The sequence below is a fragment of the Sturnira hondurensis genome, unplaced genomic scaffold (genome assembly GCF_014824575.4).
Source record: "Sturnira hondurensis isolate 20B ecotype Veracruz unplaced genomic scaffold, ASM1482457v3 Scaffold0000780, whole genome shotgun sequence".
Classification (NCBI taxonomy): Eukaryota; Metazoa; Chordata; class Mammalia; order Chiroptera; family Phyllostomidae; genus Sturnira; species Sturnira hondurensis.
In genome coordinates, this window is record NW_028073411.1 from 18,167,361 (window position 1) to 18,193,902 (window position 26,542).

General features: G+C 61.7%; 1 protein-coding gene across 1 annotated transcript in view; it reads left to right on the plus strand.

Annotated features, from left to right (window-relative positions):
• Nucleotides 1–24,282, plus strand: part of ZFYVE28 (zinc finger FYVE-type containing 28) — a 44,175-nt gene extending 19,893 nt beyond the window's left edge. Inside the window, exons 4-13 of the mRNA XM_037046911.1 lie at nucleotides 543–745; nucleotides 1,364–1,453; nucleotides 2,509–2,598; nucleotides 8,432–8,533; nucleotides 9,410–10,693; nucleotides 19,935–20,068; nucleotides 21,177–21,293; nucleotides 22,119–22,223; nucleotides 22,430–22,533; nucleotides 22,991–24,282. Of these exons, the coding sequence (XP_036902806.1) occupies nucleotides 543–745; nucleotides 1,364–1,453; nucleotides 2,509–2,598; nucleotides 8,432–8,533; nucleotides 9,410–10,693; nucleotides 19,935–20,068; nucleotides 21,177–21,293; nucleotides 22,119–22,223; nucleotides 22,430–22,533; nucleotides 22,991–23,122 (2,361 nt within the window). The 3' untranslated portion in view covers nucleotides 23,123–24,282. The remainder of the gene's footprint in view (nucleotides 1–542; nucleotides 746–1,363; nucleotides 1,454–2,508; nucleotides 2,599–8,431; nucleotides 8,534–9,409; nucleotides 10,694–19,934; nucleotides 20,069–21,176; nucleotides 21,294–22,118; nucleotides 22,224–22,429; nucleotides 22,534–22,990) is intronic.
• Nucleotides 24,283–26,542: the final 2,260 nt, after the last annotated feature.

A 26,542-nucleotide genomic window follows, 5' to 3' on the forward strand; every position in this document is an offset into this window, starting at 1 on the left:
GTGCGCCTGGGTCCCGGCATCATCCAGCCACTTCTCTGTGAGCCCTGCTCAGCTCCGGAGCGTGGCTCTGAGCCGGGCACCGGGGCTGCTCCCGTGGGCTGTGTGGGAGGGGACAGGCACACACGACCCGAGGCTCCACCAGCCCTCTCCTCCTGCCTGCCTCTGGGGTCCGGGTCCCAGGGAGAATGACGGCTCTGGACTTCAGAGAAGCCCGGGGCAGGGGCCCGCTTCCTTGCCCATTGTCCCCAGAGTGAGTGAGGGGCTGTGAGGCAGGGGTACTGGGGAGAGAGGACTTCGGGGGTCTTGGGGATGACAGCCATGTCCCAGACTTTTCCACGTGTGCCCGGCTCTGGGGATCACAGTTCCCTCATGGGGACCAGCCCTGCTTGGGTCAGCTGACTGTGTTGGGGTTCCTGGTCTCTGCAGGCCGGAGGAGCCGGGGGGGGGGGGTGGGCTAGGGAGGCCGGGGCCCCACAGGGGCCAGGCACAACCCTGTGACCCCAAGAGCCGGCACCCTGAGCTCCCCCTGCCCCCGCCCGCAGTGCCTGGCCGCCGGCTCCATCATCATGAACCGGGAGCTGGAGAGCGTGGCCATGCGCCCGCTGGCCAAGGAGCTGACCCGCAGCCTGGAGGGCGTGCGGGGTGCCCTCCGTGACCAGGCGCTGCGGGACCTCAACACCTACACGGAGAAGATGCGGGAGGCCCTGAGGCACTTCGACGTTCTGTTTGCCGAGTTCGAGCTGAGGTGACCTGAGGGCCCAACACAAGCTGTTGGTGCAGGGGTCGTGGCCCTGCCGTGCAGGGAGGGATGCGCCAGCCCTGCGGGGCACGCTGGGTGGGGAGGGGCTGTGGCTGCCCGAGGGCTGTCGGAGCACACGTTGCCCTGGGGGACAGCGTGTGGCTGCGGTGGGGAGGCTGGGACACCTCTCCGGGGGGTAGAGATGCATCCTGAAGACAGGTAGGTGACCCAGGGACGCAGGGGCCCTGCTGTCCACCCCCTGACACCGCCCTCCCGGTACACTCAGGTGCACTAGAAGGGTCCTGCGGAGGGAAATTGCCACGGGTCTGCCACCTCTGAGCTGGTGGCTGGGCTCAGGGGTTGCTCACCCACCTGTGTGTGTGTTCATTTGCTCACTGGCTGGGGCTGGTGACAGCTGGGGAGGTGGGCAGGGCTGAGAGGGGCAGGGCTGGGGCCCCCAGGGAGCAGCCCCGAGGGACCGTGCTGTCCAGCTGGCGCTGTGGACTGAGGTGGCTGCCCGGGCGGGGGGCTGACACAGTGCTGTCACGTGGTCTCATCTGTGACCCCGTCCCTCTGCACGGCGCGGTGGCACAGTGCAGCCCTCACAGCCAGCCTGTGTTGCAGCTACGTCTCCGCCATGGTGCCGGTGAAGTCCCCCAGGGAGTACTACGTGCAGCAGGAGGTCATCGTGCTGTTCTGTGAGACTGTGCAGAGGTGAGTGGCCTCCGCCTGGGGACGCACCGGCGGGACGGCACCTGCTCCTGCCCCTGCTCCTGCCCTGTCTCCCCCTTGGCCTGGGTGGGGGGGTGCCCCCAGCAGGGAGGCCCGCTCCAGCCTTGGTCCTTATCCCAGCGTGCCCCACCCCCGTGTCCCCTGCCCCCAACTCTATCCTTTTCTCTGAGCCCAGAGGGCCGATCCTGCAGCTGAAGTTCAGGTGACAGGAAGTTCTCATAACAGAGCACAGAGCTGCACAGGCTCTGCCTCCAGGAGCTGGGCCTCCCCACCCACCCGTCCACCCTCCCTCGTCTCCCTACCTCCCCCTAATCACCCCCTCATCTCCCCACCCCACCACCGCTCACCTGCACAGGCCCGGAGGGACCCATGCTGGTCTACCGAGCAGGTCTGGGGTAAATTCCCTCATCACGCCTTGCACGTGACACAGAGTCAGATTTTCTGGATGGACTTTGGGACTAAGGTTTTACCTAGAACATTCTTCACCTTTGACCGGCACTCCGGTGTTGGGTTAGTTTTGAAATCTCCTGCTGTCCCCTCACAAGTTTTCTTTTTAAAGACACGTTACTCAGCGTTTGGGTGTCGAGAGAGACTCCAAATCACTAAGTGTAAGACAAACGAGGTGCCTTTCACCGGAGCCCTGGTGCCCGCTCCCAGGGCCTTGAGAAGCCCTGCCCGTGGTTGGGCGAGACTGACCCAGGAGCATCCCTGTCCCCAGGAGTCACTTGTTTGGGGACGTGTTTTGTTCCCCATTTCTTGTTGCTCGAGTCATCTCAGTTCCCTGGCTGAGCAGCCCGCGGCTGAGTTAGCTTTCTGATCAGACCCCGTGACCGTCCTCCCTGCCACCCACACTGCAGCCCTGCCCGCCTGCCCTGGCACTGGGATCAGGCTGGTGGGCATGGGGGCTGCCGACCCGTGTCACCTCCTGACTGCCTGCCAGGCGCGGTCTAGTGGGCCGCCTCCCCGACTCCTCCCACCTGACCCAGGACATGGGCGGGGACAGGCCTGCCCGTCTCACTGCCCCCTTCCTCGCCCAGGGCCCTGGACTTCGGGTACCTGACTCAGGACATGATCGACGACTACGAGCCGGCCCTCATGTTCACCATCCCCAGGCTGGCCATTGTGTGGTGAGTGTCCCTCCACCTGGGCGATCCTTCGGTGGAGGCCTGGCAGGGCGTGCCGGGCTGAGGGCCCTTCTGGGGTCCGGAGATGGCACTCACACCCCGAGAGGCAACCGTTCAGCCGCCCAGAGCGGTCGCCCGGAAATGCTGTTGCTGCCCCTCGGCAGGTGGGAGCCACGTGCCCCCTTGCTGAGTGGGAGCCCCCTCCCTAAATAGTACAGGGTACCTGACTCCCGAGGCCAAAGGGGAGATCAGGGGAGGAGGACCGTCGGGGAGCAGTGACCCAGGAGGGGCTGTGGGGTGACTCTGAGGAATAAGAGGCGGTCCCCCTGGGTCAGGGGGAGGCTGCGATGGGCTCACTGGAATAATCTCACAGGCTGGCAGGGAGGGAGAGCCTGATAGGTTGAGTATGCAGGTGGGAGCAGCCAGGGAATGTGCGGGGGAGCCCCTCAGTGGGAGCGGGGAGCTCCAGTCAGCCTTGGTGGTCTCGTGGGCCCGGAGAGGTCAGGGCCATGGGAGCTTGGCCTTGAACATGCCGAGGCTGGAAGCCCGAAGCCACCTGCAAAGAGTCTCGGAGCACAGGTTAGAGCCCAGGTGTTCTGGGCGTGGCCTGCTGCTGCCCAGCCACCCCCAACTCCCAAACAGAGACCACACCCTCCTGCCAGGTGAACGGGCATGGGGTGGCTCATGGGGCCTGGGCAGAAGGACCTATGGGCTGGCAGCTGGGGAGGGCCCAGTGGGCAGCTGGCATGCAGGCGTGGAGCTGGGCAGAGAGCAGGGGGCAGCTGCCTGGATCTCAATGCCCTGGGATCTGGCCACTGGCGAGGTGGCCCAGGACTGTCGGGTGGGTGTGGAGGCCAGGACTGGTCCAGCGCAGGCCTTGGGAGGCCCCACAGGGCCCCTCCTGTGGGGTGTGGGGGTGCAGTGGTGGGAGAGGCGTGGGGCTGTGGGCGGGCAGCTGCAGGGGCAGAGGGGCCCCTTAGCCCAGTGCAGGAGGAGGGGCGCCAGCAGGGCCACCCTGCCCTGGGCCAGGCCAGAGCTGCCTTTCCGTCCTGAGACTCTGGAGAATTACACGCCTCGGAGACCTGTGGGGCCTGGGCAGGACAGGGGCTTAACTTCTTTATTCCTGCTCACGCGGTACCTGAGACTCCAGGAAGCTTCACGCTCACGCGGTGCCCGTGACTCCAGGAAGCAAGAAGGTGTCCGCAGGCACAGTGGCACCTTGCAATACAATAATTGGCTTTGTATATAGGTAAACATGGAGTTAAAGAATTAAAACAACCGACGTCCAAGACAACTTGATCCAGCAAAGCTATCATTTAGAATGGAAGGACAGATAAAGTGCTTCTCAGATAAGGTCAAGTTCAAGGGGTTCATCATCACCAAGCCCTTATTATATAAAACGGTAAAGGGACTTATTTAAGAAAAAGATAAAAAATATGAACAGTAAAATGAACAAACTCACAATTATCAACAACTGAACATAAAAAATAAAAACAAACTAAGCAAGCAACCGGAACAAGAACAGAATCACAGAAATGGAGATCACATGGAGGGTTATCAGCAGGGAGGGGAAGGGGAAGAATGGGGGAAACGTACAGGGAATAAGAAGCATAAATTGTCGGTACAAAATAGACAGGGGGAGGTTAAGAATGGTACGGGAGCCGTGGCTGGTGTGGCTCAGTCGATTGAGTGTGGGCCTGTGAACCAAGGGATTGTAGTTCAATTCCCAGTCAGGGCACATGCCTGGGTTGCAGGCCAGTTCCTGGCAGGGGACACACAAGACGCAATCATACGTTGATGTTTCTCTCCCTCTCTCCTTCCCTTCCCCTCTAAAGATAAATGAATAAAATCTAAAAAAAAGAAAGAAAAGAATAGTATAGGAAATGGAGAAACCAAGAAACTTCTATATACGACCCATGGACATGAACTAAGCCAGGGGAATGTGGGTGGTAGGGGGGTGCAGCGTGGAGGGGAATACAGAGAGGAAGAACAGGACAACTATAATAGCGTAATCAATAAAATATATTTAAAAATAATTAAAATGAAAGGTTTTTTTCTGAAAGTGTGGGCCAAAAACTTGGGTGCACATACACAGCAGAATACGGAAACTATAGTGAGGAGACTGGGTGCCAAGTGCTGGGACCCTGGGGGCGCGGGGCGCAGCCCCCACCACAGCCCCACACCTGTGGCCCCCCAGGCCCACGGGAAGCTCCCAGACGCCCGCCTGCTTCCTGCTGGCGCCTTTCTCCTGGGTGCACAACTTGGGAAGAGCTAGGCGGGCAGCCTCTCAGCGCAGCGCAGGTGACACTCCCGGTCACCTTCATTGCTAGAATGAGACCGTCACCCTTCACACACAGGTGTCAGGGTGAAGGCCGGCTGTCCCCAGTGGACCAGCTCAGGCAGCCTGGGGCTCCGTGCCTTGAAGCCGGGGCTGCCCTTGTGCCCTCAGATGCAACCCGCATGATTTGTTCCACTGTTTTCTTTCCAGGCAAATGGCTCTCTAAGGCCAAACTCATTTGAAGAAAAAGTATTTTAGGTCCTTTGTTTAAAAAACAAAACGGGGCCCTGGCTGGTGTAGCTCAGTGGATTGAGCATGGGCCTGCGAACCAGAGGATTGCGGTTCGATTCCCAGTCAGGGCACATGCCTGGGTTGCAGGCCAGTTCCCGGCAGGGGACACACGATACATTGTGTGTCCTCAGCAGAGGCAACCATACATTGATATTTCTCTCCCTCTCTCCTTCCCTTCCCCTCTAAAGATAAATAAATAAAATTTAAAAAAAAACAGTAAAGCTGCTTTGAGCTCAGCTGGCAGGGACAGGGAGCTCCCCACCCGTGTCCCAGCGACATGTCCTGTAAGGCCCCTGGTGAGCACCGAGTCCAGGCCCAGCCCTGCCCCCCGAGCCACAGCGCCACCACGCATCAGCGGTCCTGGGCGGGTTTCCTGTGGGACAGCGCACGGAGCAGGGTGGGCACGCTGACCCCGCCTGCTCTGAACTGCCCAGTGGCACCTGTGGCCTCTGCTGCCTCCTCGACGTTCTCATCAAGCCCTGGGTGGGCCAGAGTCCTGGATCCCGGGGACACGAGGGACCACACTACCTCAGGGGAGCCGCTCCTGGGGCTCCTGGACGCACTCAGCCAGCGCACCTGTGTTCGATAACAGCGTCAGGAGCTGACGCCCAGCGTTTCTGGGTTTCCACCCTCAAGTCTGGCGGCGTTTGTTCAGCTCTTTGTAGTCAATCCTCCTTGTCACCACTGCCATCGGGCGAGCTGGGTGGCCAGAGGACAGCGGCCATGGGCCTGTCTGCTCTCACTGAGCTGGCGCCCAGGGGCCAAGCCTCCCCAACCAGTGTGGCTGCACCATCTCGGCCACCCTGCTGGCCTCTGAACGTTTGCTCCCCTTGGTCTGCGTTAGCAGCTCCCAGGGGCCCTGGTCCTGGGCGGGGGCTGGGGTCCCATGGGGCTCAGGCTGGAGGGAGGCCTAGAGTGGAGCTGTGGGGCCACCAGGACCCGCGGGAGGCTCTGAGTCACAGCAAAGGGAGAGCTGGTGACAGCGGGAGCCCAGGCTAGAGCGGAGAGTGGGGCACTGGCCCCATCCCGTGTGGGGACAAGAAAGCATGCTGGCTCCACCTCCAAACTTGCCAGTGTGGCCCAGAAGTCACTGCCCTGGCGTGTTCTGGGTGCCAGCGTAGGGTCAGTGGCTTGGTGCTGGCACCCTGTGGGGTGGACAAGAACAAGCCTGAGAAAGAAGCTCCCCAGGGCCCCCAGCAAAACTCCCGAAGCTGGCGGTGGCGCGGGGGAGCCCAGTGAGCAACACACTGGGGGGGGTGTGCACTTCAGGCCCGGTGGGAGCAGCGTGCGCAGACGGGCTGGGGTGAACACTGGTCAACCACCAGCACTTCTGTGGGAACAAAGACCCCATTGGCATTTCTGGAACTGCACTCTTGCAGGATCGTGTTCTTGAGATGTGGGTGGTCCGGGACCCCCAGGTGTCACCCGGGGAGCTCTCAGAGTAAAGCAGGGGGTAAGCAGGGGAGCCTGGAGGGGTGGTTGGCCTGGGGGCAGAGTCTGTTCCCCCCCCCCCGACCTAGCTCAGTAGATAAACAGGTGCTCTGACTGCACTGTGTACCCAGCCACACTCTGCGCAGGCACAGGGCAGAGGCACCTCTGAGCCACGTAGCCGTAGCCGGCCCATTGGTAATGGCTGTTGGTGCCCCTTCTCTGGAGAACTCTGGCTGACCCAAGAGGTGAATTTCCACATCCTCGGATTGGTCCATGGATCCTTCGACACCGAGAACACGAGCCGCAGGTGGAAAGAGACAACTAGGGCTTGGTCACAACGAAGAGCCTCAGTGCCTCCACGGCGCGGCCCCGACAGCGAGAAGACAGCCCGAAGAAGGGGGCCGCCAGCTTCTCGCCACGCAGGGCACTGCCCCGCTGTGCCTGGAGCTACACCCGCGCCTCCTTGCTGCCTGTGGGGGGCCCAGGGTGGGGGGGGTGTGCTCTTTGCACCGGGAACCCGCTCTTGTTCAGGGAGGAAGTCCTTCTGCTCAGCATTGCACACCCCTGACCATGCTGACTGAGTGTGCTCCTGAACACATGGGCCCCTGCCCATGGCAGTGACTGGACCTCACACTGGTGGTGAGGTCCCACTCACTCGGAGAGTGGAGGCCGCTGCCCTGCTTGCAGGTGGAAGCGTGGGGCCTGAGCTGTCTGGCCCCTGGAGCTGGGGGGGCCCCCAGAGAGCGGTCCTCTGGAGACACAGGCTGGGCCAGGATGATGGCGCATGCTGGCGCTGGGCAGGGCTGTGCACAGTGCGTGGGGGGCTCGCCATGGCATGGTGCCACTCTGCCTGCAGACTTGGCCCCTGGGGGAGCAGTCAGTGGGGTGCAGGGTGCCAGCACAGAGCAGGGGTGCCTCTTGAGGCCCAGGGATGCCTGGAGGGAAGGCTGTGCTGCCTGGGCCATGACGGGAGGCTGCCTGTTGTTCTGTCTGGAGGAGCCAGACTTCCGGGAGGGACCGGTGGGCTCGGGGACCACCTGGGAAAGGCCGGGGGGCACACAAAGCACAGAGCTCCCCATGGGCTCAGAGGGGCTGGCAGGGAGGGGCTGCAACGGGATTGTCAGAGCTGGTGGGGGCCTGGAGCTGGGAGACCACAGCCAGAATGTGCCTGACACAGGGCAGCACCTGGACATCGGGGCGTGGACAGGGCAATGAGACTGGAGGCCTGAGTACCGTGGAGGTGGGCGGGGGGTGGCTGGGAGAGTGCCGGTGCGAGGTCTCACTGTCCGTGCAAAGTGTCCCCAAGACGCTCATCCCCGATCCCACCAGGACCCGGGCAGAGCTCAGTGTAGGCGCTCGAGGCTGCAGGGGGTTGGGGGAAGCCGGGCTCAGGCTTCTTTCTGTGTCCAGCGCAGTGGACAGGGGCTGCCTGCTGCCCCGAGCGGGACTGCAGCTCCGCTTCTGTTCTCTTTGGGGGCAGATGCTTCCAGGCCTCGCTCTCCTGAACCTCTGCCTGGGTGGCCAGTGAAACAGACTCAAAGCATGTGTTTTGCCCCCCGAAGAAAGCTCAGTGACAGCCTTGCGCTGACCGATGCCGTCGCCGTGCTGCGCACACACGTGTGCGGTGGTTGGTTTGTGGTCCTTCCAATGACCGTGGGCTAATCGAACATGGTACTGTCTGTGTGGCAGCTCCCTCTGCTTTTTCCTAAACTAACTTACCGTCCGGCCACGAGGCGGAGTGTGAGGTGGCTGTGGAGGCCCCGGGTGTGGTCTGGGCTCGCCCAGGCCCCGTGCGCAGGGCCCGAAGCCAGGGCAGCTTTTTTGTCTTGAATGCAGTGGCCTCGTGGTCTACGCGGACGGACCCCTGAACTTGGACCGCAAGGCGGAGGACATGTCCGAGCTGTTCCGGCCCTTCCACACGCTGCTGCGGAAAATAAGGTGGGGGGAAGGGGGGTGAGGGGGGAGGGTGGTGGAGGGCAGCGTTTGCCCCGCCCCCTTTTCCTGTGGGTCGAGGTGTGGTGTAGCTCCTTGCCCTCATCTGCTGGAGCCTTGGCCTTGGTCTTAGCAGCTGGATCGTGACCTCAGAGCCCCTTAGCAGTTCTGTGCCTGTCCTCCCCCAGGGGACCAGGCCTCTGTGCCCGAACAGTAATGTGCTGACCTTCAGCATCAGCACTCTGGCTGCTGGCCCTCTGTGGTTCCCCACGGCCCTGTGGGATGGGGGTGAACTGGGCAGTGTGGGCTATGGCAGCCCGACCCACAGGCTGGGCGGTGCTGAGTGGTGCTTCTTTCTGTGCGCTCATCCATGACAGCACCCAGGGTTCCACGTGGGCCTCGGGTCCCAGGCTAGCTTGAGCTCCTCCCCGCACGGAGGGGGCCTCCACTCCCTGGTTCAGGTCCCCCTCCTGCAGGACATCTCCCAGACTAAGCCAGGCGCCCTCCCCCTGGCCAGCATTTTCCTCTGTTGCAGTTGGTGTTACTGGAATTCGATCATCCCTCGCATAAATATTTATCTTTCTGCCTCTTCCCAGGCAGACCCCCAGGGTGGGGACCGCCCGTCTTCCTGAGCAAGCCTGGCACACAGACCAGGTTTGTGGTGAAGGCCTGTGTGGGAACCAACACATCTCTCACTCCCAACTGTGTTTATTAACGCAATTACCGAGTCCCTGAGGACCAGAGCTTTCTTGTTCGCAGCAGGAGGTTTCAGAGCCCTGTGTCCAGAAGGATACTGCTCGTGGCCCCCGCGCCTCACTCTGCAGTGAGGAAACATGTGCACGGGATGGGGAGCCTTCACTTGTTTCGTCTTGTCCCTCACAGGGACCTGCTGCAGACCCTGACCGAGGACGAGCTGCAGGTGCTGGAAAGGAGCCTCTGCGTCTCGCAAGACGTGGAATTCCCCATCCGGGCCGACGGCCCCGCGCCGCCCACCCTGGCCCCTGCCTTCCCCGGGCCCCTGCCCCCCGAGGAGCTGCTGTCCACCAAGGCCAAGAACCCGGAGGCGGAGCTGGCCTGCTCCATGCAGTACGATGACCAGGAGCTGGAGCAGCTCAACCGCATGGTGTGCCGGGCTGGGGATGCAATGTCATCCCTGCTGTCCCCACCCAGCGCCTGTCAGTCCCCTGCACGCAGGCCGGGGGCCGAGGGCAGCCCCCGGGGCGTGGCCTCCCCAGGTGGCGGGCTGCTGCAGCCAGGCAGTGAGGAGGAGGAGGAGGGAAGGGTGTTCTTCATGGATGACGTGGACGGGTCAACAGAAGCCCCGGGCAGCCCGTCTGGGTGGACAGGCGGCCCCTGTGCTGAGCCCCAGGACAGAGAGCAGGGCAGGCAGGCAGGGGCCAGTGTGCCCGGCACCTTAGAGGAGGAGGAAGATGTGAGAAATAACAACAACGTGGAGGACGACAAGACGTGGGCCATGGGCCCCAACTCCTGCAGCTGCCTGGGCGCTCCGCCCCACCTGGACGGCTGGGAGGTGATCGTGGACGACGTCGAGACGGCCGAGATGATCGCCCACCGGACGGGGGGCATGAAGCTCTCCGCCACCGTCATCTTCAATCCCAAGTCACCCACCTCGCTGGACTGTTCTAGCTCCACCCCGGAAGGCTCCGGAAATGGCATCTCCCCGTCAGAGCCCGTGGCCGGGGGGATGGAGGATGGCTCCCACGAACTCAGTACCGCGGCCACCAACTGTCTTCTTAACTCCTGCGTGTGCTGTGGGGGCTGTGGGGGCAGCAGGGAGGACACAGCCGGGGCTCTGCAGGACAAGTGTGGCCCGGAGGGCATCATCAGCGCCTCCTTTGTGGGCATGGCCAAGGCCAGTGCCAAGGGTGCCCCGGAGAGGCCAGAGGAGGCCCAGCCTGCCCTGGAGACGCTGCCGATGGGCACCCCAGCCCCCCTGCCCTCAGAAGACACCCCCAACAGCCAGGAGCCCAAAGCTCCTGTTTCCAACAAGTGCCTGGCACTCCCCTCAGGGCCCCTGGCAGATGCAGCAGACGGGTCGCATGGAGGTGGTGATGGTGGTCAGCAAAAGGAGCCTGTGGCCAGGCCGCAGGATGCCAGACAGCCCACAGAGGCCAAGCAGGGGCACCAGCACCTGCCAGGGTCCAGGTAAGAGCCTTGGGCCACTGGACACTCCTCTCCGGCTTTGCGCTTCAGGGTGCAGTGTCTGCTGCTTCCCACGGGGCCTCTCCAGTGAGGTGCGTGTGTGGTAAGGACTGTGTGTGCTACAGCCAACAGTGTGTGGTGTTGAGGCTGCAGGTGGCTTGTCTCGCGTCAGGCCCTCCTGGGCCTGGTGGCGGCACCCAGCCGGGAGATGGCCCCCACTGGGCCCCCCACGTGCCGGGAGCCTTTCAGATGATGGTGCAGTGCCCCGTCCTTGGCCCGCACTCTTTGGCCGCCACGGCCCATCCTGGCCCTGGCGCGGGTGGGCTGGGCTGGGCAGTGGCGAGCGGCCATGGCTGCCTCTGAGCTCACTTTCCACTTGTCTTTGCTGAGCACCCCGTGCCCCTTCCCCATGGCTGCTCAGCTCCAATGGGCCTCACAGGCCCTCGGCCGGGGCTACCTGGGATCCAGAGACCACCCTGGGGGGATCCTCAGGCAGCGCCCTCCCTGCCCCTGGGCACTCCTCCCTTGCCCCCGGAGGCCCTGCCTGTGGGGTTGGGGGGAGGCCGACCATCTCCCTGAACTCCAGGTCACCTCTGTCCCCGTGCTCCCCACAGCCTGACTCCTTCTGGACAAAGCAGGCTCAGCCTGCCCCGCACCCACTCTGTCCTTGACATTGGGCAGCGCAGGGTGGGACTCAGCCTCCACGGCTCCCATGCAGCTGCCGTACTGTCGCCAGGGCCCTGACTCACAGGCCTGCGCTGTGTCCAGTGGTGTGGGGGTAGGGCCAGAGCTCAGCCTGGAGGCCCGATGAGGCCCCTGCCAGGAGCTGTGGGAGCCGGGCCAGAGGGTGCTCAGCAGGGGGACCGGGGGAGGGGTCTTCATGCTGGGGGTCTGGGTGCAGGGCAGTGTGGCCACACCACCCCCTTTCTGGCCTCATCCTCCCACCAAGTGGTATGAGGAGCTGGCCAGGACCCTGCAGGTGTGGGGACCACACCTGCCCCTCTGGCCACCCCTTGTCAGCAGCACAGCCTGCACAGCTGGCTGCCCCCGTTTCTGTGCGGGGTGGGTGGTGACCCCACCCCTCCTGCGCCCGGCACCCTCGAAGCTGGCCCCACAGACCGGCCTGGTCTGGACAGCTCGCACAGCCAGGTTCCTGCACTCAGTGGCCTCGTGTCCGGTGTCTGGCCGAGTGCCGTGCAGCCCAAGCTCATCTGCAGCAACAGCAGCGCCTAATTCCTCTTGGTGGCTGAGCGGGTCCCGCTCTGCTGCGAGGAGGGACCAGGTTTCGGTCACCCTCCCGCCCGTTGAGGCACGCGCGTGCGCTGCTCCCGCCTCTCAGCCCCTGTGGCACTGCTGCCGGCACGGTCTCGCCCAGGAGCGGGCTTGCCAGGCCACCTGGCCTGGCTCTCTGAGGTGCTGCCGCCTGTCTCCCACAGTGGCCGCAGTTAACACTCCCACCGGCCCGGACGGGGCTCGCTGCTCTGTATCCCCGCAGACACCTGTGGTCCCGTAGGGTCTTGTCCTCAGGGCACACCCGCCAGAACTCACCTGAAGTCCTGCCGAGGAGAGCAGGTGCCCGGCCCACCCACAGCAGGTCCCTCCGTCAGCACTCGCTGAGCAGGAGTCTCCTTGCGCTGGGCCTCACACGTGGTCACGTGAGGTATCCGTGTGGATCCTGGTCGGGGCCACGGGCCGGGACGGGACTGAGAGTTCTGTCCCTCTCTTGAAGTAACAGTTTGAAGGTTTTAAAAATAGATTCTCCCTCCCGTTTAACAACAGTGAGGCACATGCACCCACACACGTCCTTTGGCCACATCCTACAAATGTTCCGCTCCTCGTTGCTGCCCTGCCCTGGCCTGGGGGTCCTCCGTGGCAGTTTCTAGAGAGGTCCTCACTGTTGCTGTCAGCCACAAGGGCCCCGCTGTGTGGCTGACAGCGCACACTCAGACCACTCACTGCCGTGGCCTGCACTTGGCTCCCGCACGCGGGGCTGCAGGGTCAGCCCTGTGCGGCACAGGCCCGGCTGCCTCGGCCACGTCCAGCAGGATGGATCTGTGCACCACGCTCTCCTCGGGCCTGTGACGCAGGGCCCACTTGGTGGGTAAGTACGTCGCTTTTCTGCAAGGCTGATGAGAAAACACCACAAATTCTTGGACAGCACCCACTGATTTCAGTGTTTGACCTGCACCCACTTCTCTTGCTGTTTGTGCAGGTGACAGCCGGTGGACACCTGCCCTGTCCTGATGTGTCCTACTGTGGACATGGCTTGTGTGCGTCATGCCTTTGGCTCCCCAGGCCGTGTCGGCTCAGCACGCACACTGAGGCCGAGCTGGGAGGAGGAAGGAGAGCCCTAGAGCCCTAGAAACGTCCCACCCTCCGGATTCCGGAGGTGCAGAGGGTCTGGGGAAGGGCCGCGCAGCAGGTGGCCAGGTGCTCGGGACAGCTGGGGCTTGGGGCAGGACCTCGGACAGCGGTGCGGAGCCGGCACTGCGGTCCGACAGCTGGAGATCCGGAATCCTGCCAGCAGGTGGCGCCGTCCCACCCACAGGCAGGCCCGGTCCCGTCACCGGCTGGCTCCTGGGTGCGAGGCGAGCTTGGGGCGACCCCAGGAACCAGACCCGGCGGCAGGACCTCGCGGAGCCTGATGGAACGCCGGGACGGAGGTGACGAGGAAGCCCTGATAAAACAGGCACAAAAGACCAGCCTTGTGCCTAGCCATAGGCAGAAATTTCACCCATATGCACTCGGCAGGATTCCCGGAGCCAGGCCGGCGTTGTTAGGGTGATAGCGGCTGGTCCGCTGCGCGGTGCATGCGCGCATCACCCTGCCGGGCAGGTGGAGACACACGGAGACCACAGGGGCGGTTCGTGCCTCAGCTCAGGGCGCTGTCCTACGGGCCCAGCCCGTGACCAGGTGCCGGCCCTCCATTCACCAGGACCACCTGTTGTCCTGATCTGCCCCAGAGACCTAACTGTCCAGCAGGGGCTTCTGCGGGCCCTGCGCTCAGGAGCTCCCAGTCCTCGGCGTGAGCCAGGCCTGGGCGCCCCACTTCGAGGCGGTGCCTCTAAGGAGACACGCGGAGCTGTGGCGGGGGTCTGCTTGCCCTAAGGAGCCCTGGAGCGTCTTTTCCCTGCGCAGCGGAACAGCACCCGAACCCACCCCACTGAAAGGGCCTGGCTGCGGGGGTCTTGGAGGAGGGTCCCAGCCAGGAGAAGCCCGGGCCCTCGGCTTGCTGCCCTGGCACAGAGTCCTGGGCAGAACAGTTGGGACCGAGTGTCCTTGGGTTTCCTTCACTGCCTCCTTTCTTACCTCTTCAGGGCTCACAGGTTAGCCTTTTGAGGAAACGTTAGCACTTTTTAAAAAGCGTGTTGTCCCAGTGTAGACTCAGCTCATTATCCAGAACCTTCCATACTCAAAGGCAGCTGAACCAGCTCCTCGTCTGGAAACAGGAAATTCGTCCACCTAGAGTGCACCGTCCTTTCCCTGGATGTTTTATCACTAGCCTGTGTTTCCAGCCTCTGCGTTGAAAGACAACACAGACTCTCTCTTTTCCCTAGTTAGCAGCTGGGCCCCTTTCACTGTGGACATTTATGAAAATGTAAACGAGAATAAAGGAAGGCAATTAAAGCCACCCCAAATCCTATGAGCAGCCTTGTTATTTTCCCACCAAATATTATCTGATTGTGTTTCACAAAAGACCATTGAAAACATGCTTTTCTTCGTAGACTTTCACCAGATCATGTGCTCATTTGTTCCTGTGTTTCCCGGGCTGGTGAGCCCCGTGCTCATGCCCCTCAGGGCTCCGCCTTCCAGATTGTTTCCTGAGGCACTCTGTGCCTCTGGACAGAGTGACCACAGTGAAGCTGTGTGGTGTCTAAGGCTCTGCCCCTGTTGTCAGGGCTTCCTCGGTGGCCTGTCCCCCACTGTGGCTGTTGGCCCCTGGTCCTCTCAGCCTAAGAGCAGAGCCCATCTCTTCCTGCAGCTCCTGCTGCTTCCCGCCTCCTGCTGTTCTCAGGGCAAGGGCCGGGTGCTGCTGCTCCCCGGGGTGCCCTCTGCGGGTTGTCCAGCTGGGTTGCCAGGATTCCCTTGCTGACGTGAGAACATCCCTTCTGTCTGGCTGTGTTTGCTGCCGGTGGCTTCCCCCAGGCACCCTTTGATTTGGTTCATTGACATCTTTCGACTGACAGACGCTTTTGGTTTTACTTTGCAGACTGAGTTTGCAAGTCCCAGAGACAACTTGCACCCTCTGGTCCCCCTGGTGGACCGTGCTGTGTCGAGTGGGAGAGAACATGCCCCATCAGCAGGGTGCTGGTGACTGGAGTGACTGCTGAGCCCACAGATCATATGGCCCCACCGTCCCAGGCTTGCGGCCCTTGGGATCCCGTCCGGCCCTGACTCTAAGGCCCCTCAATCCCGACTCAGCTTCTCCCGCAGCCTGGCTGCCTCCCCCCCCTCCCCCTTCACCGCAGCCCACCACACCTCCTCGCTGGCACCCGTCTCCCGCCCCACCGCCATCCCTCAGCAGGAAGGAAAGGAATGGTGCTGGGCCATGGGAGGTGGCCTCCCATAGGGCGTGACATTCCTGATATCTGGAGGGGGTGAGCCAAGGTGCAGCCCGAATGGAGGGCAGGGAAGACGAGCAGAGGGTCGGGCTGCTTCCATGTCGCTATCGGCGTCCAAAGATGCCTTTCATTTCTAGACATTGACCGTAGAGGCAGCTCTGCAAGGGCGGGGCGTGGTGGCCCTTTCTGAGCGGAGGACACAGTGCCAGAGCCAGTGACCCACAGGCAGTGGAGATAGTCTGGTGCCTCAGCGTTGTTCCAAACGGCCGAACCGAAACGAAGTGGCCCGTGGAACACTGCCTTGGAGAGCTCTCCCGCCGCGTAGGTGTCCTTTCTCAGACACACCCCGCGCAGGCCTCTTCTCCAGCCTGGGGCTGGTCCGTGTGTTCTGGGAATAGCTTTGAAGAGCAGAAGTTCTTCATCTTAATGAAGCCCCGTTTGCCCAGCTTATCACCTTTTTTGTGTGTGGATTGTAATTTTGATATTGTGCCTAAGAATTATTTTTATAATCCAAGCCACAGCGATTTTTCCTTCCCCCCCCCCAAGGGTTTCATACTTTTTGGTTTCACTTTTAGGCCTCTAACCCATTGGCGTTCACTTTTGTCCACGGGGTGAGGGGTGGGTCTGAGGCGGACTTGGTTTTGGGCAGGAAAGGGCAACGGCTCCAGCTCCGTTCGCTAGAAGAGACGGTCTCTTCTTCGTTGCACCACCTCTGTGCCTGCACCAGACCCCATCTGCTTGGTTTGGGGACTCTCTGGGCTGTCCCCCTGGCCTGGTCTGCATGTCACCCGTGTCACACTGTCTGGGCGGTGGCTTCATAAGGAGCCATGGGGTCAGGAGGTGTGTGTCTCCAGCTCGCTCTCCTTTCTCCAGGTTGTTGGGCTGCTCTGGGACTTGTGTGTTGCGTATGGATTTTAGAACCAGGTTGTCAATTTCTTCCTTTTTTATTTTTATTTTTTAAGAGCCTGCTAGGAATTTTACTGGCCTTATGTTGAACCTGTGCGTCAATTTGGGAATTAAGAATTAATGACTTAATACTATTGAGACTTCCAATTCGTGAACACAGTAAATCTCTCTGCTGATGTAGGTCTTGGATTACTCGCAACAACACTTTATCCTTTGTATCCGGAAATCTTACACATCTCTTGTCATGTTTATCCCTAAGTACTTTATATTTTTGATGCTATTATGACTGGTGCTACTTTGTAATTTAAGTATCCAATTGTTCCTTGCTAGTGGAAATTAAATTAACTTTTATATTGATCTTGTCACCTGCAAGCCTGCTAAATTCTATTAGTTACAGTAGGTTTTTTTTTTTTAAGGTTTCCTACATAGATGAACATATCACCTGTGAATAAAGCCAATCCCCCCTCTTTCTAATTGGATGTCCTTCACTCTCTGGCCGTGCGTTTTGCCTGGTGAGGACACAGGGTGTCTGTGCCTTGTTCCTGGTCTCAGAGGGACGCACTCGGTGTCAGCCACAGAGCGTGATGTGGGCTTCGGCTCCTCAGACTCGGCTTTCTCAGGCTCAGGAAGCTCAGTTCTTTGTATTTGTCCTGTCTTCACCCGAGGACATGCTTATTGATTCAGAGTGGGGAGAGGAGGAAAGAGAGAGGGAGAGAAGCATCGAGTGGGTTGCTTCTTGCACGTGCCCCAACAGGAGACTGAACCACAACCCAGGCAAGTGCCCTGACTGGGTATTGAACCTGTGACCTTCCGGTTTGCGGGGATGACACTACAAAGCGATTGAGATACTGGCATATAGAAAGAGTTCCTACTAGATCCATGATCTGCAACATTTTCTCCATTCTGTGGGTTGTGTTTGCTTTTCTGGATGATGTCTTTTGATGAACAAAGGTTTTTAACTTTGATGAAGGCCAGTTTACCGGTTTTGTCTGGGTCTGTGCTTTTGGTGTTATATCTAAGAAACTGGTGCCTAATCCAAGGGCACGAAGACTCGTGTTTTCTTTGAAGAATTTTAGCTCTTGCATTTAGGATTTTGATCCACTTTGAGTTCATTCTTGCATTTGGCATGTTGATCCATTTGGAGTTCGTGTTTGCATGTGGTGTGAGGTGAAGGCCCAGCTTCCTTCTTCTGCAGGTGGAGCCGTTTTCCCAGCCCACATGGTGGAGAGCCTGCCACTCCCTCAGTGACTGGCCTCAGTGCCCCAGAAGCGTCCAGGTCCCCACCCCTCTCGGTTTGTTCAGTTTCATCACCAGTGAGAGGTCTCCAACTTAAATCTTTTTCTTTTTCAAGATCGTTTTGGTTGTTCTGGGTCCTTGTGTTTTCACGTGGATTTGAAGATGAGTCTGTCCACATCTGCACGGCAGGAAAGGGCAGCTGATACCCTGAGCCGGGTGGTGCTGACCCTACAGACGAGGTCTGGAGAACATCGTCTCCCGTCTGGGCGCACAGCCTGACTGCCTTCCCGTTGGCTTAGGGCTTCTTTAATCTAGCTCAGTGCCGGGCTGCATGCGTCTTTCACTGCGAAACCCGCCCACTTCTTTGTTAAATTCATTCCAGTACCCGAATCGTTTTGACACCGTTGTGGACAGGCGTGTTTCTTAATTCCACTTTCAGTCTGTTTATTGCTACGCCCTCTTCATAGAATTGATTTTTCAAAATAACGGCTCATCGATAAACAGGGAAGGGCAGAGGTGGGTTTGTGGCTGTTCACGTGGAAAACGGCACAGTGATAAACGGACTGGGTTTCGCCTCCTCCCAGCTGGAAGCCCGCCTCTGCCCGCCCCGCGCGCACGCGCGGCGCACACACAGTGAAGACCCGCTCGGCTCCCGCCTCGTGCTGCGTGCCCGCCCTCTTGGCCACGCAGGCCTCTGCGTCTTTTCTCGTGTTCTCCCCTCGGCCTAAATGTTTTTCTCCCGCTTTTTACTTTCGGTAAAACAGACAAAAGTGTGCTGTGTGTCCATCTTCACCTCAGTGGCGCTGTGCGTGCCCCCAGGGCTGCGTAGCCGGTGCCCCTTTCCAGCTCCAGGGCTTCTCTGTGCGTGGCACTCACTCACTCCCGCCGCCCCCGCCCAGCCGCCTCCTGCAGTCCGGCTCTGCGAGGGGATGGACTCGTGTTGTCTGTCCTCGGTGACTGGCGTATTTCGTGCAGCACGTGTCCTCCAGGCTCAGCCGTGTTGTAGCAGGTGGCAGCATCCCCTTCCTTTCCGAGACTGAATAACACTCCGCCCTGGGCGGGGGCACACGGGCGAGGGTCGCTGCGGGAACCTGTACTGCACGGCCGCAGGTCTCCTCACAGGTGCGTTTGACCTGCCTTTGCTGTGACATTGAGCTGCCACGGGAAGCGACTCTCGTCCGCAGCGGGTGCTCCGGTCCCTGACATCCCACCTTGCGTCATGGAGCCTCTGGGCCTTGCTAGTTGGACTCGCTGAGTGTCTGACCCCTACCTCCAGGTCTTTCGACGGGCAGTACTGCAGGACGCCCACACCCTGCAGAATGAGGCAACCCCTTCCCTTGCCCTGGTCCTGGCCCCCCCCAGGCTGAGCGTCAGGGGCTTTGGCCTCAGAGCCCGGGGGGGAGGGGAGAGCTGCAGATTGTTGCTGGGGTTCTCCTGGAGCCTGGAGTCCCCTCAGCTGGCACCCCCGGCCCCACATGGGGCCTCCTGTTCTGCTAAGGCTCCATACTCACAAGTGGACGCACTGCCCACCCCACCCCCCTTTGCAATGGCCGAGGTCTCAGCAGCACCACACCCAAACTCGTCCCAGATGGCCTGGCACTGGGAAGGTGAGCCCATGTCAGACGTGGGGCAGCTCTGTGTTCCTCACTGTGTGTAACAGGGCTCATGCCCCCACCCCAGACCCACTCACTCCCACAGAACCGACCCGTGGGTTTCCGGTCGCTGCGGGTTTCGCTGGAACAGCCAGTGCACACAGCTGCTGCACAGAGCGGGGCGCAGTTTCCAGGGTGCCGGTGACCCGGGCTGGGAGTGGGCCAACCCTGACTTACTCACCCGGAGCCAGAGGTGTTTCCGAAGTCCCCAGCAGGTTTACCGGAGGGGCCTACCTGCCAGGCAGCTCCGCCCGCTGAGGACCTCGCTGGGCAGGGGCCTCTGGCCTTGGAAAGAGATGGCCTCTTCCAGAAATAGGTGGCGGGTGCCCTGCAGGCACCAACGCAGCTTCTTAAAGTTTGTAAGGAGCATTCCAGATAGACGAAAGATGTTGCGTCCACGAAACTACAGTGAGAGCAGGAAATTAAAATGCCAAGGGGAAATTAAAAGGGAAAATGAAGGAAATTTTCCAGAAAGTAGGACCAAATGGCAGAAATCGGGGATGGGAGATAAAGGATTGAAGAACGGGAGGGTCAGTCCGCACTGTGCCCCGGAGTCGAGCGAGTGGAACACCCCCTGGCTTAGCACAGACATAGCTGTCACAGCTGTTGGAGCTGCCAGGGCTCCCCCCCGCCCGCCACGGCAGCCTCAGAAAGGGGGCTGCACCCCTTGGAGGCTGGGGAGGAGCCTGGCAGCCCGGCTGTCCCGAGGCTTGGGCCTGCGTCCCACAGCCTCTGTGTGGGCCAGCAGACACTCCGCGCAGGTGCAGGAGCCCCCCCCCCCGCCCCCGCCATCCCCACTCCCGCCCCAGGAGAAAGTCAGCACACGTTGCTACTGGAGGCCCCTGCCCCACCTCACCCCACACCGCCCGTGTCTGCTTCTCTGTGCAGTGGCTCCCCAGCCAGGGCCCGCCCCTCAGACGAGACTGCAGTGGAGGCGGCCCCCGTGGCCACCAGGGAGAAAATCCGATCCAGGTTCCACGGAAGCCACGACCTGATCCATCGCCTGTTTGTCTGCATTTCAGGTGCCACGTGTGGGCCTGGGGCGGGTGCGGGCTTGCGGCCACATGGGGCTGTGCTCCGGGGGAGCGGCCGGTGCCCATGGGGGTGGGCCCCCGCGTCCACCGGGGCCGAATTCGGACCAGAATGTGATGTGGTGGGATGGGTAGTATGGGTCCTGTCTGGGGCTTCCCCACTGCAACAGGTCTCCCTCTCCACACCCTGCCGTGAGCCCACGTGCCCAGTGAGAGGAGGACTTCGTCTGTGGCCAGGGTCCCCCCTCAGTGGCCCCTCAGCTTCCTGAACAGGGAGGCTCAGCTTCTGCTGCTTTCTCTCTCCCCTGCGGGCGGCTCACAGCTGGAGGCTGGGGGAAGGTGGCTGTTCTGTCTCCCGGGAATTGAGAGGGGAGTGAGCAAAAAGGCATCTTTTTCCTGTTCTCCTTGAGTTTTGTGTGTTTTAAATTAGTGCACGCCCACATGATTCAAAAGTATAAAAAGGGTGGTGTCTTTGCCTACGCCTGCCCTTCCCACCCACTCCCAGGGGAAGGGCCCTGGCCTGGTGCCCCATCTGGGGCCTCCCCTGCTCAGGGCAGCAGGGACAGGGCCACCGTGGGCGCAGCCACAGTGCAGCCCATGGACTGGCGTCTCTGCAGAATCAGGGTCATGAACCCAGGATAATTGCCCAGCCCCCCGACGGGTCGGTTCTGAGGGTTAAAGAGCATTGTGCCTGGAGGGTGCACAGTACAGCCGGCACACAAGAGCCCTCTAGAAGCACGGGCCACTGCCTTGTTGCTGGGAGGGCCATGGGGTGTCTGCATTCTGGTGGGGTGCACGCAGCTCCCCTTGGCTTTGCTGGGAGGGGCTGCCCTGAAAGGGCTCGCATGGCTGTTGCCTGAGAGTGGCCAAGTCTGGAAGGAGGGAGCCACTGCCAAGGGGGCTGTGACTTCATCCCTCAGGGAGCAACTGCTTAGTGGTGGTGGCCATGACCCTGAGGCTAAGACGTACCCCGAGCCTTTGAGTCTGCCGAGGAGTGTCCCTGGGGCTTGGGCGGAGGTTTTACCCTGGCCCACCTGAAAATGCACGGAGTCCCCAGGCCGTCCAGACCACCCTGCCCTCCCTTGGCCCCCTCCCCCAGGCGTGGCTGACCAGCTGCAGACCAACTACGCCAGTGACCTGAGAAGTATTCTCAAGACCCTCTTCGAGGTCATGGCCACCAAGCCAGAAATGGACGACAAGGAGAAGTTAAAAAAGGGTGAGTGCCGGCTCTGGGACGGTGTCTACAGCCATGTGACCATGGTGCCCATCACCTCCAGGGACCAGCATGTGGGAATCGGAACTCCTAGCCCTGGGCACATGTAGCCACTCCATGGCCACCCAACTTTTCCGTGACCTGCCGAACCCCACACAGAAACCACCCAGCCATGCCAGGCTGTCTGTTGGGGACCCAGGGGCCCACCACACAGGCCCTGCAACTTCCCTGAGAGGCCACCGGCCTGCAGCTTTGCAGGCGGGCCACACGCCACACACACGCCTGCAAAGGCAGCGCTTGCCACTCCCCTACCTGCCCTTGGCACACACCCGGCAGGGCCGCCTGGCCTCCTGTGGCTGATAGCGGCCAGAGGGACGGTGCCTGTCTGCTCAGAGATGAGTCCCAGATGTGACATAGCATCAGTTCCCTCAAATCCCATCTGTCACAGTGGTCAGGGGCCAGCCAGAGTCAGAGGGGACAGAGGCCCTGCGTCCCGAGGGGGGAGAGGCCCTCAGGGAGCTGCCTCGGTGTCTGCGCTCCACACGGTACAGGCCCTCAAACGCGCTCAGGACATGTGGGTACATGCACGTGTGCACACACATGTGCATGCTTTCCTGCACACACCTGCACACGCTTGCATGGGCATGCTCACATACACAGCCCATCGCGTGGTGAGGGAGCGGGGGCAGGTCCAGCAGGGTACCTGCCCCTTGCTCCTGGAAGAAGGCCGGACTTTGGCCTGGGTTTGGGATCCGACCCCCTGCTGGCAGCACCCACAGGGGACGGGCGGCGGCGCACTGAGCCCAGCGGCCACCCCCCCTCTTCCAGTCACCCAGACGCTGAGGAGCGCGGCCTTGGAGGACTGTGCCCTGTGCCAGGAGACGCTGTCATCATCAGAGCTTTCAGCCAAGACCCGGGATGGGGACCTGGAAGGTGCGTGGGGGGCTCTGGCCTGGGGGGACACTTCCTCTCTGCCCCAGAGCACCGTGAACACAGTACGCCACTAGCGGCCCCCACCTAGGCCACCCGGGCGTGTCCCAGCACCTCCCCGGCTCCTGGGCGTACACACGGTCCCCTTAGCTACCTCCAAGCAACCTCCGACCCCTCCACCTGACGTGCATCCCACTCTCTTGTCACAGACCCCCCCGAGTGGGTCCCCGACGAGGCCTGCAGCCTCTGCACCGCGTGCAAAGCCCCCTTCACGGTCATCCGCAGGAAGCACCATTGCCGCAGCTGTGGGAAGGTGGGTGGGGCCGCGGACACAGCACAGGGTCTGGGAGTCAGAGGCCCCACTCCCCGCCCTGCTCTGACTGGACACAGATCCTGGACTCCGGGCACTTGGCCCGAGGGGTTGGGTGGTGCTGTCTCAGAGCGGAGACGGGGCGGGCACTGGGAGGCGGAATCAGAGCCTGCAGCAACCTTGGTGTGGGACTCCCTCCTCCCACCTGGCCTCCCAGAGCCATAGCCCGTCCCAGGTTTCCCTGAAGGTCCTGGCCCCACCCTGGGGCCAGGAGACCCCTCCCACTGACGCCCTGTTTGATCTGGCTGGGAGGGAGGTGCCGGAGCCTGGAGGCACTCTCCGCTCTGACATTGTCCTCTGGGTGCTCGGCCTGTGCAGCCGAGGCCAGGGGCAGTGGCCCGGCGGGGGTGGGGTGGGGGGGTGGGAACCCCTCCCCGCTCACTGCCCCACTGCCTTCCAGATCTTCTGCTCCCGCTGCTCCTCCCACTCGGCCCCACTGCCCCGCTACGGGCAGGTGAAGCCAGTCCGCGTGTGTACGCACTGCTACGTGTTCCACGTCACGCCCTTCTACAGCGACAAGGCGGGCATGTGACACGTGTCAGCGCTCCCTGGACCACCAGGGCCCGAAAGGTCTCCCAGGAAGGCTGCCCACACTCCCCACCCCTCCGCCCAGATGCTGGTTCCTGGAGGGTTTTCACTGCATTTCATCAAGCTGCTGCTGCTGCTGCTGCGGAGACTTCCAGAACGTCCAGGGCCTCCGCCCCCGCCGCGCTGTCCTCCCCACCTGTCAGGCCATTAGGAGGTCAGCCACGGCAGCAGGGCCTCCCAGGGTGCCAGGTGGCTGCCCAGGCAGGGCAGGCCCTCCTCCTGCTTGTCCACCTGCCCTGCTGAGGTGCCACCTGGAGGCTCAGCCACAGCAGAAGGCCTGCTCAGTGCAGTGATGGGAAGTGCAGTCGTGGTCGGGGCTCTGGGCAGCCTCAATGCCTGGGACACACCTGGTGACAGAGACACCTGTCAGAGAGGGTCTGGGCTCAGAGCTCCACAGAGCTTCCCTGTGAGCTCGCCAGCCCAGAGGGACTATGGTGTCCACCGCCCCAGTGCCCTGAGCCCAGGGCGCCCAGCTCATCGCCCTGTGCCACCCACACCTGCTCCTGCAGGGCCGTGGCTCAGCTGCACGCACCCCATTGTGCCCAGTGCTCCTGCAGGTGAGCCCTGTCCCCACGCAGCCTGTCCACCCTCATCCCCCTGCTGATGGGGACGGGGCAGCATGGAGACCTGCAGGCGGAGGTTCTGGGTTCTCCGCCCAGGCAGCCCAGGACCAGCGAACGGCGCCCACTTGCCCGCAGCTACCTGCTTCCCTCTGTGCCGTGGGACCAGCGCACCTCCCCAGACCCTGGGGCAGCCGGGCCCCAGCACGGACACCTCCTCAGGCTTAAGTCTCAGGCTTCACATTGCAATGACAATTGCAGCTTTATTTTTAGAGAGAGGACACGCCTCCTGCTTCTTTTATAGGATAAACCCCCCAATTACTATTTAATGGTGGGATATACCTGCAGAAAACAGCTTCTGGGGGGCGGGCAGGATTCTGTATTGAGATTATTTTTATTTTCTAAATGCTGTAATTCGAGATCATTTCCATAAATTTATTTACGGGTTGCAGACGCTCGCTCGTCTCCCTGTGACCACAGCCACCTACCCACCCTCTGTCTGGACATGAAGGGGATCCTGCTCACATGGCCCCCCCCCCTCCCCGGAGGCTGGGGTTCTGGACTTTGGGGATAATCCATGGGAAGGATTGGCTTCCTTCCCACCAGGTCCCCCGAGGAGGGTGGCTACCCACCCCCACCCCTGCCTACAAGGGCTCCAGAGCTGCTGCCTGCCCACTGGGATGCGTGACCACTCTGTCCTTCTGCAAGGCCAGTCCCAGCCCAGGGGCAGGACCAGGACCCGGGGGTGTGGAGGGTTAGTCTAAGGCAGAGACTGCTGCTCACGGCTGGGAGAGCCTGTGGCAGGCACAGGGAGAGGGCCGAGAGCACCTGCCGCAGATTCAGCTCTCGAAAGCCAGCCTTGGACCTTGAGCAGGTCAGCCTTCCTGAGTCTGTTTCCCCATTGCCCTGTCATCGGTCATCCTTCCTGTTACTGTTTTCTGAGTGATGTCTTGCCCACTCCCTGTGACGATCCCATGTCCCAAGTGGGACCCCCGGGTCACAGATGGAGAAACGTAAGCTCACGGAAGTGAGCAGGCAGCACGGTCAGGTCCCCGGCTTTTAGGAGGTGGAACGGTGCGGGTGCTTTGCGGAGTGCAGGGCAGCCCTGGCCCCGGGGACACTGGAGGCCGCTTCCAGGGAGGCAGCGCGGGAGGCAGGGCCTCAGCTGCGTCAGGCACTCCTATCCAGCAGCTGGAGGAAGGCTGGGGGCCACTAGACGCTGGGCACAGCTGGGCACTTCACCACTCTCTGGGCTGTGCACAGGCCTGGGGAGGAGGCCAGTGTAGTCCCCAACACTCCCCTTAAGCTCCCAATAGCAGGCTGGGGCCCTAGGCCTGGCTGCCCACTCCCACCCCTGCCCAGGTACTCAGGACCAGGGGGTTGGGAAGTACATAAAAGGAAAAATGGTGTTGGTGTCCCGGTTTCTGATGAAGGCGGGACTGCAATCCCAGGAGGTCAGGTTGGGTGGCAGCATTGGGGAGACTCCCCTCTTGCCCTCCTGGGGCCCGGCTGCAGACCCTGATGGCCACCAGGGGGCGCCCATCCCTCCACCTCCTCTCCCAGCAGCCTGACTGGGGGTGGAGGTTGGGGGCAGGGGGAGAACTGCCTGGAGGGGGGGGGGTCGCCATACTGTGCTGAGCACTCCTAATTAGTCATGACCACCAGCAAGGCCACACCCGCTGGCCAAGCCCTAATCCTTCAAGTCCTTAAGGGAGTTGGAGGGTCCAGAGAGGCCCCTGGCCTAGCAAGGACCACAGGCAGGGGAGACCCCACCCAAATGGCTCGGGGAGCAGGCAAGAGGGGTCCTGGTCAGAGCTGGACACCTCAGACCCAGGGCTGGGGCACGGAGGTGCACCACGGAGGGGCAGCTCCACCTCTCCTCTGGACTCTGAAGCAGGAGCTGGGGGAGGCAGGCAGGACTCAAACTGCCCACCCCGTGTTGCCCAGTCTTGGAGGCACTTGTCTCCTCCCAGGTCACCCAGAGCCACCTCCTCCAAGCAGCCTTCCATCCAGTGGTGGCCCCAGCCCCCACCCACCCACGCATTCTCAGAGCAGGGCCTAGGCAGGAGGGTCCCCTTGCAGGGCCAGTGAACCTGTCAGAGCCTCTGCTGCCTCCGAGACTGGGCAGGAATGGGCTCCAGGCCAGCACGAGGCAGTGCCTCAAACTCACCCGCACACCAGCTGAAACATGAGCAAGGTCTGGGTTCTGCTGTCTTGCCCACGTGTCCCCAAATGGTCTACAAGGATGGGAACCCTGGCACTGTGGACCTTCCTGCCCTAGGGGGCCTGCAGGCCTGGGGCCGCTGGAGCTGGTGATGCTGACTGGGCCTTGAGGGTGAGCAGGGTGTCTTTGGAGAATGGGGTACCAGTGCTACAGAGCGGCCCTGAGAGACCGAGGGGGGCCAGGGGGTGCCCAGATGGGGAGCATGGCCCTGGGAAGCCCCGGGAGGGCTCTGGGCAGGGGAGGGACAGGTCTGTGCGGGGACCAGAGCTCCACCAGAGGCAGTAACACAGCTTAGCCACAGCCACTGCTCTGGCCTCGCCGTCCCCTCAGCCCCAATCACTCAGGACCCTGTGATCCCAGGGGCCTCTGTACCCTTGGAATGAGGCCACACTCGCCAGAGCCTGACCTGCTACCCTCCGTTCGAGGAAGCCGCTGGATGACGGGCCCCGGGAATGGGGAGCTGGGATGGGTTCTTGGGCTCAGGCCCTCGGAGCAGCCAGCCAGAGGCGAGGAGGACTCCACCCTAGGATGAGCATAGCAACCAGGGCCACCTGGACATGGGCCGGGGGAGGTGGGGGAG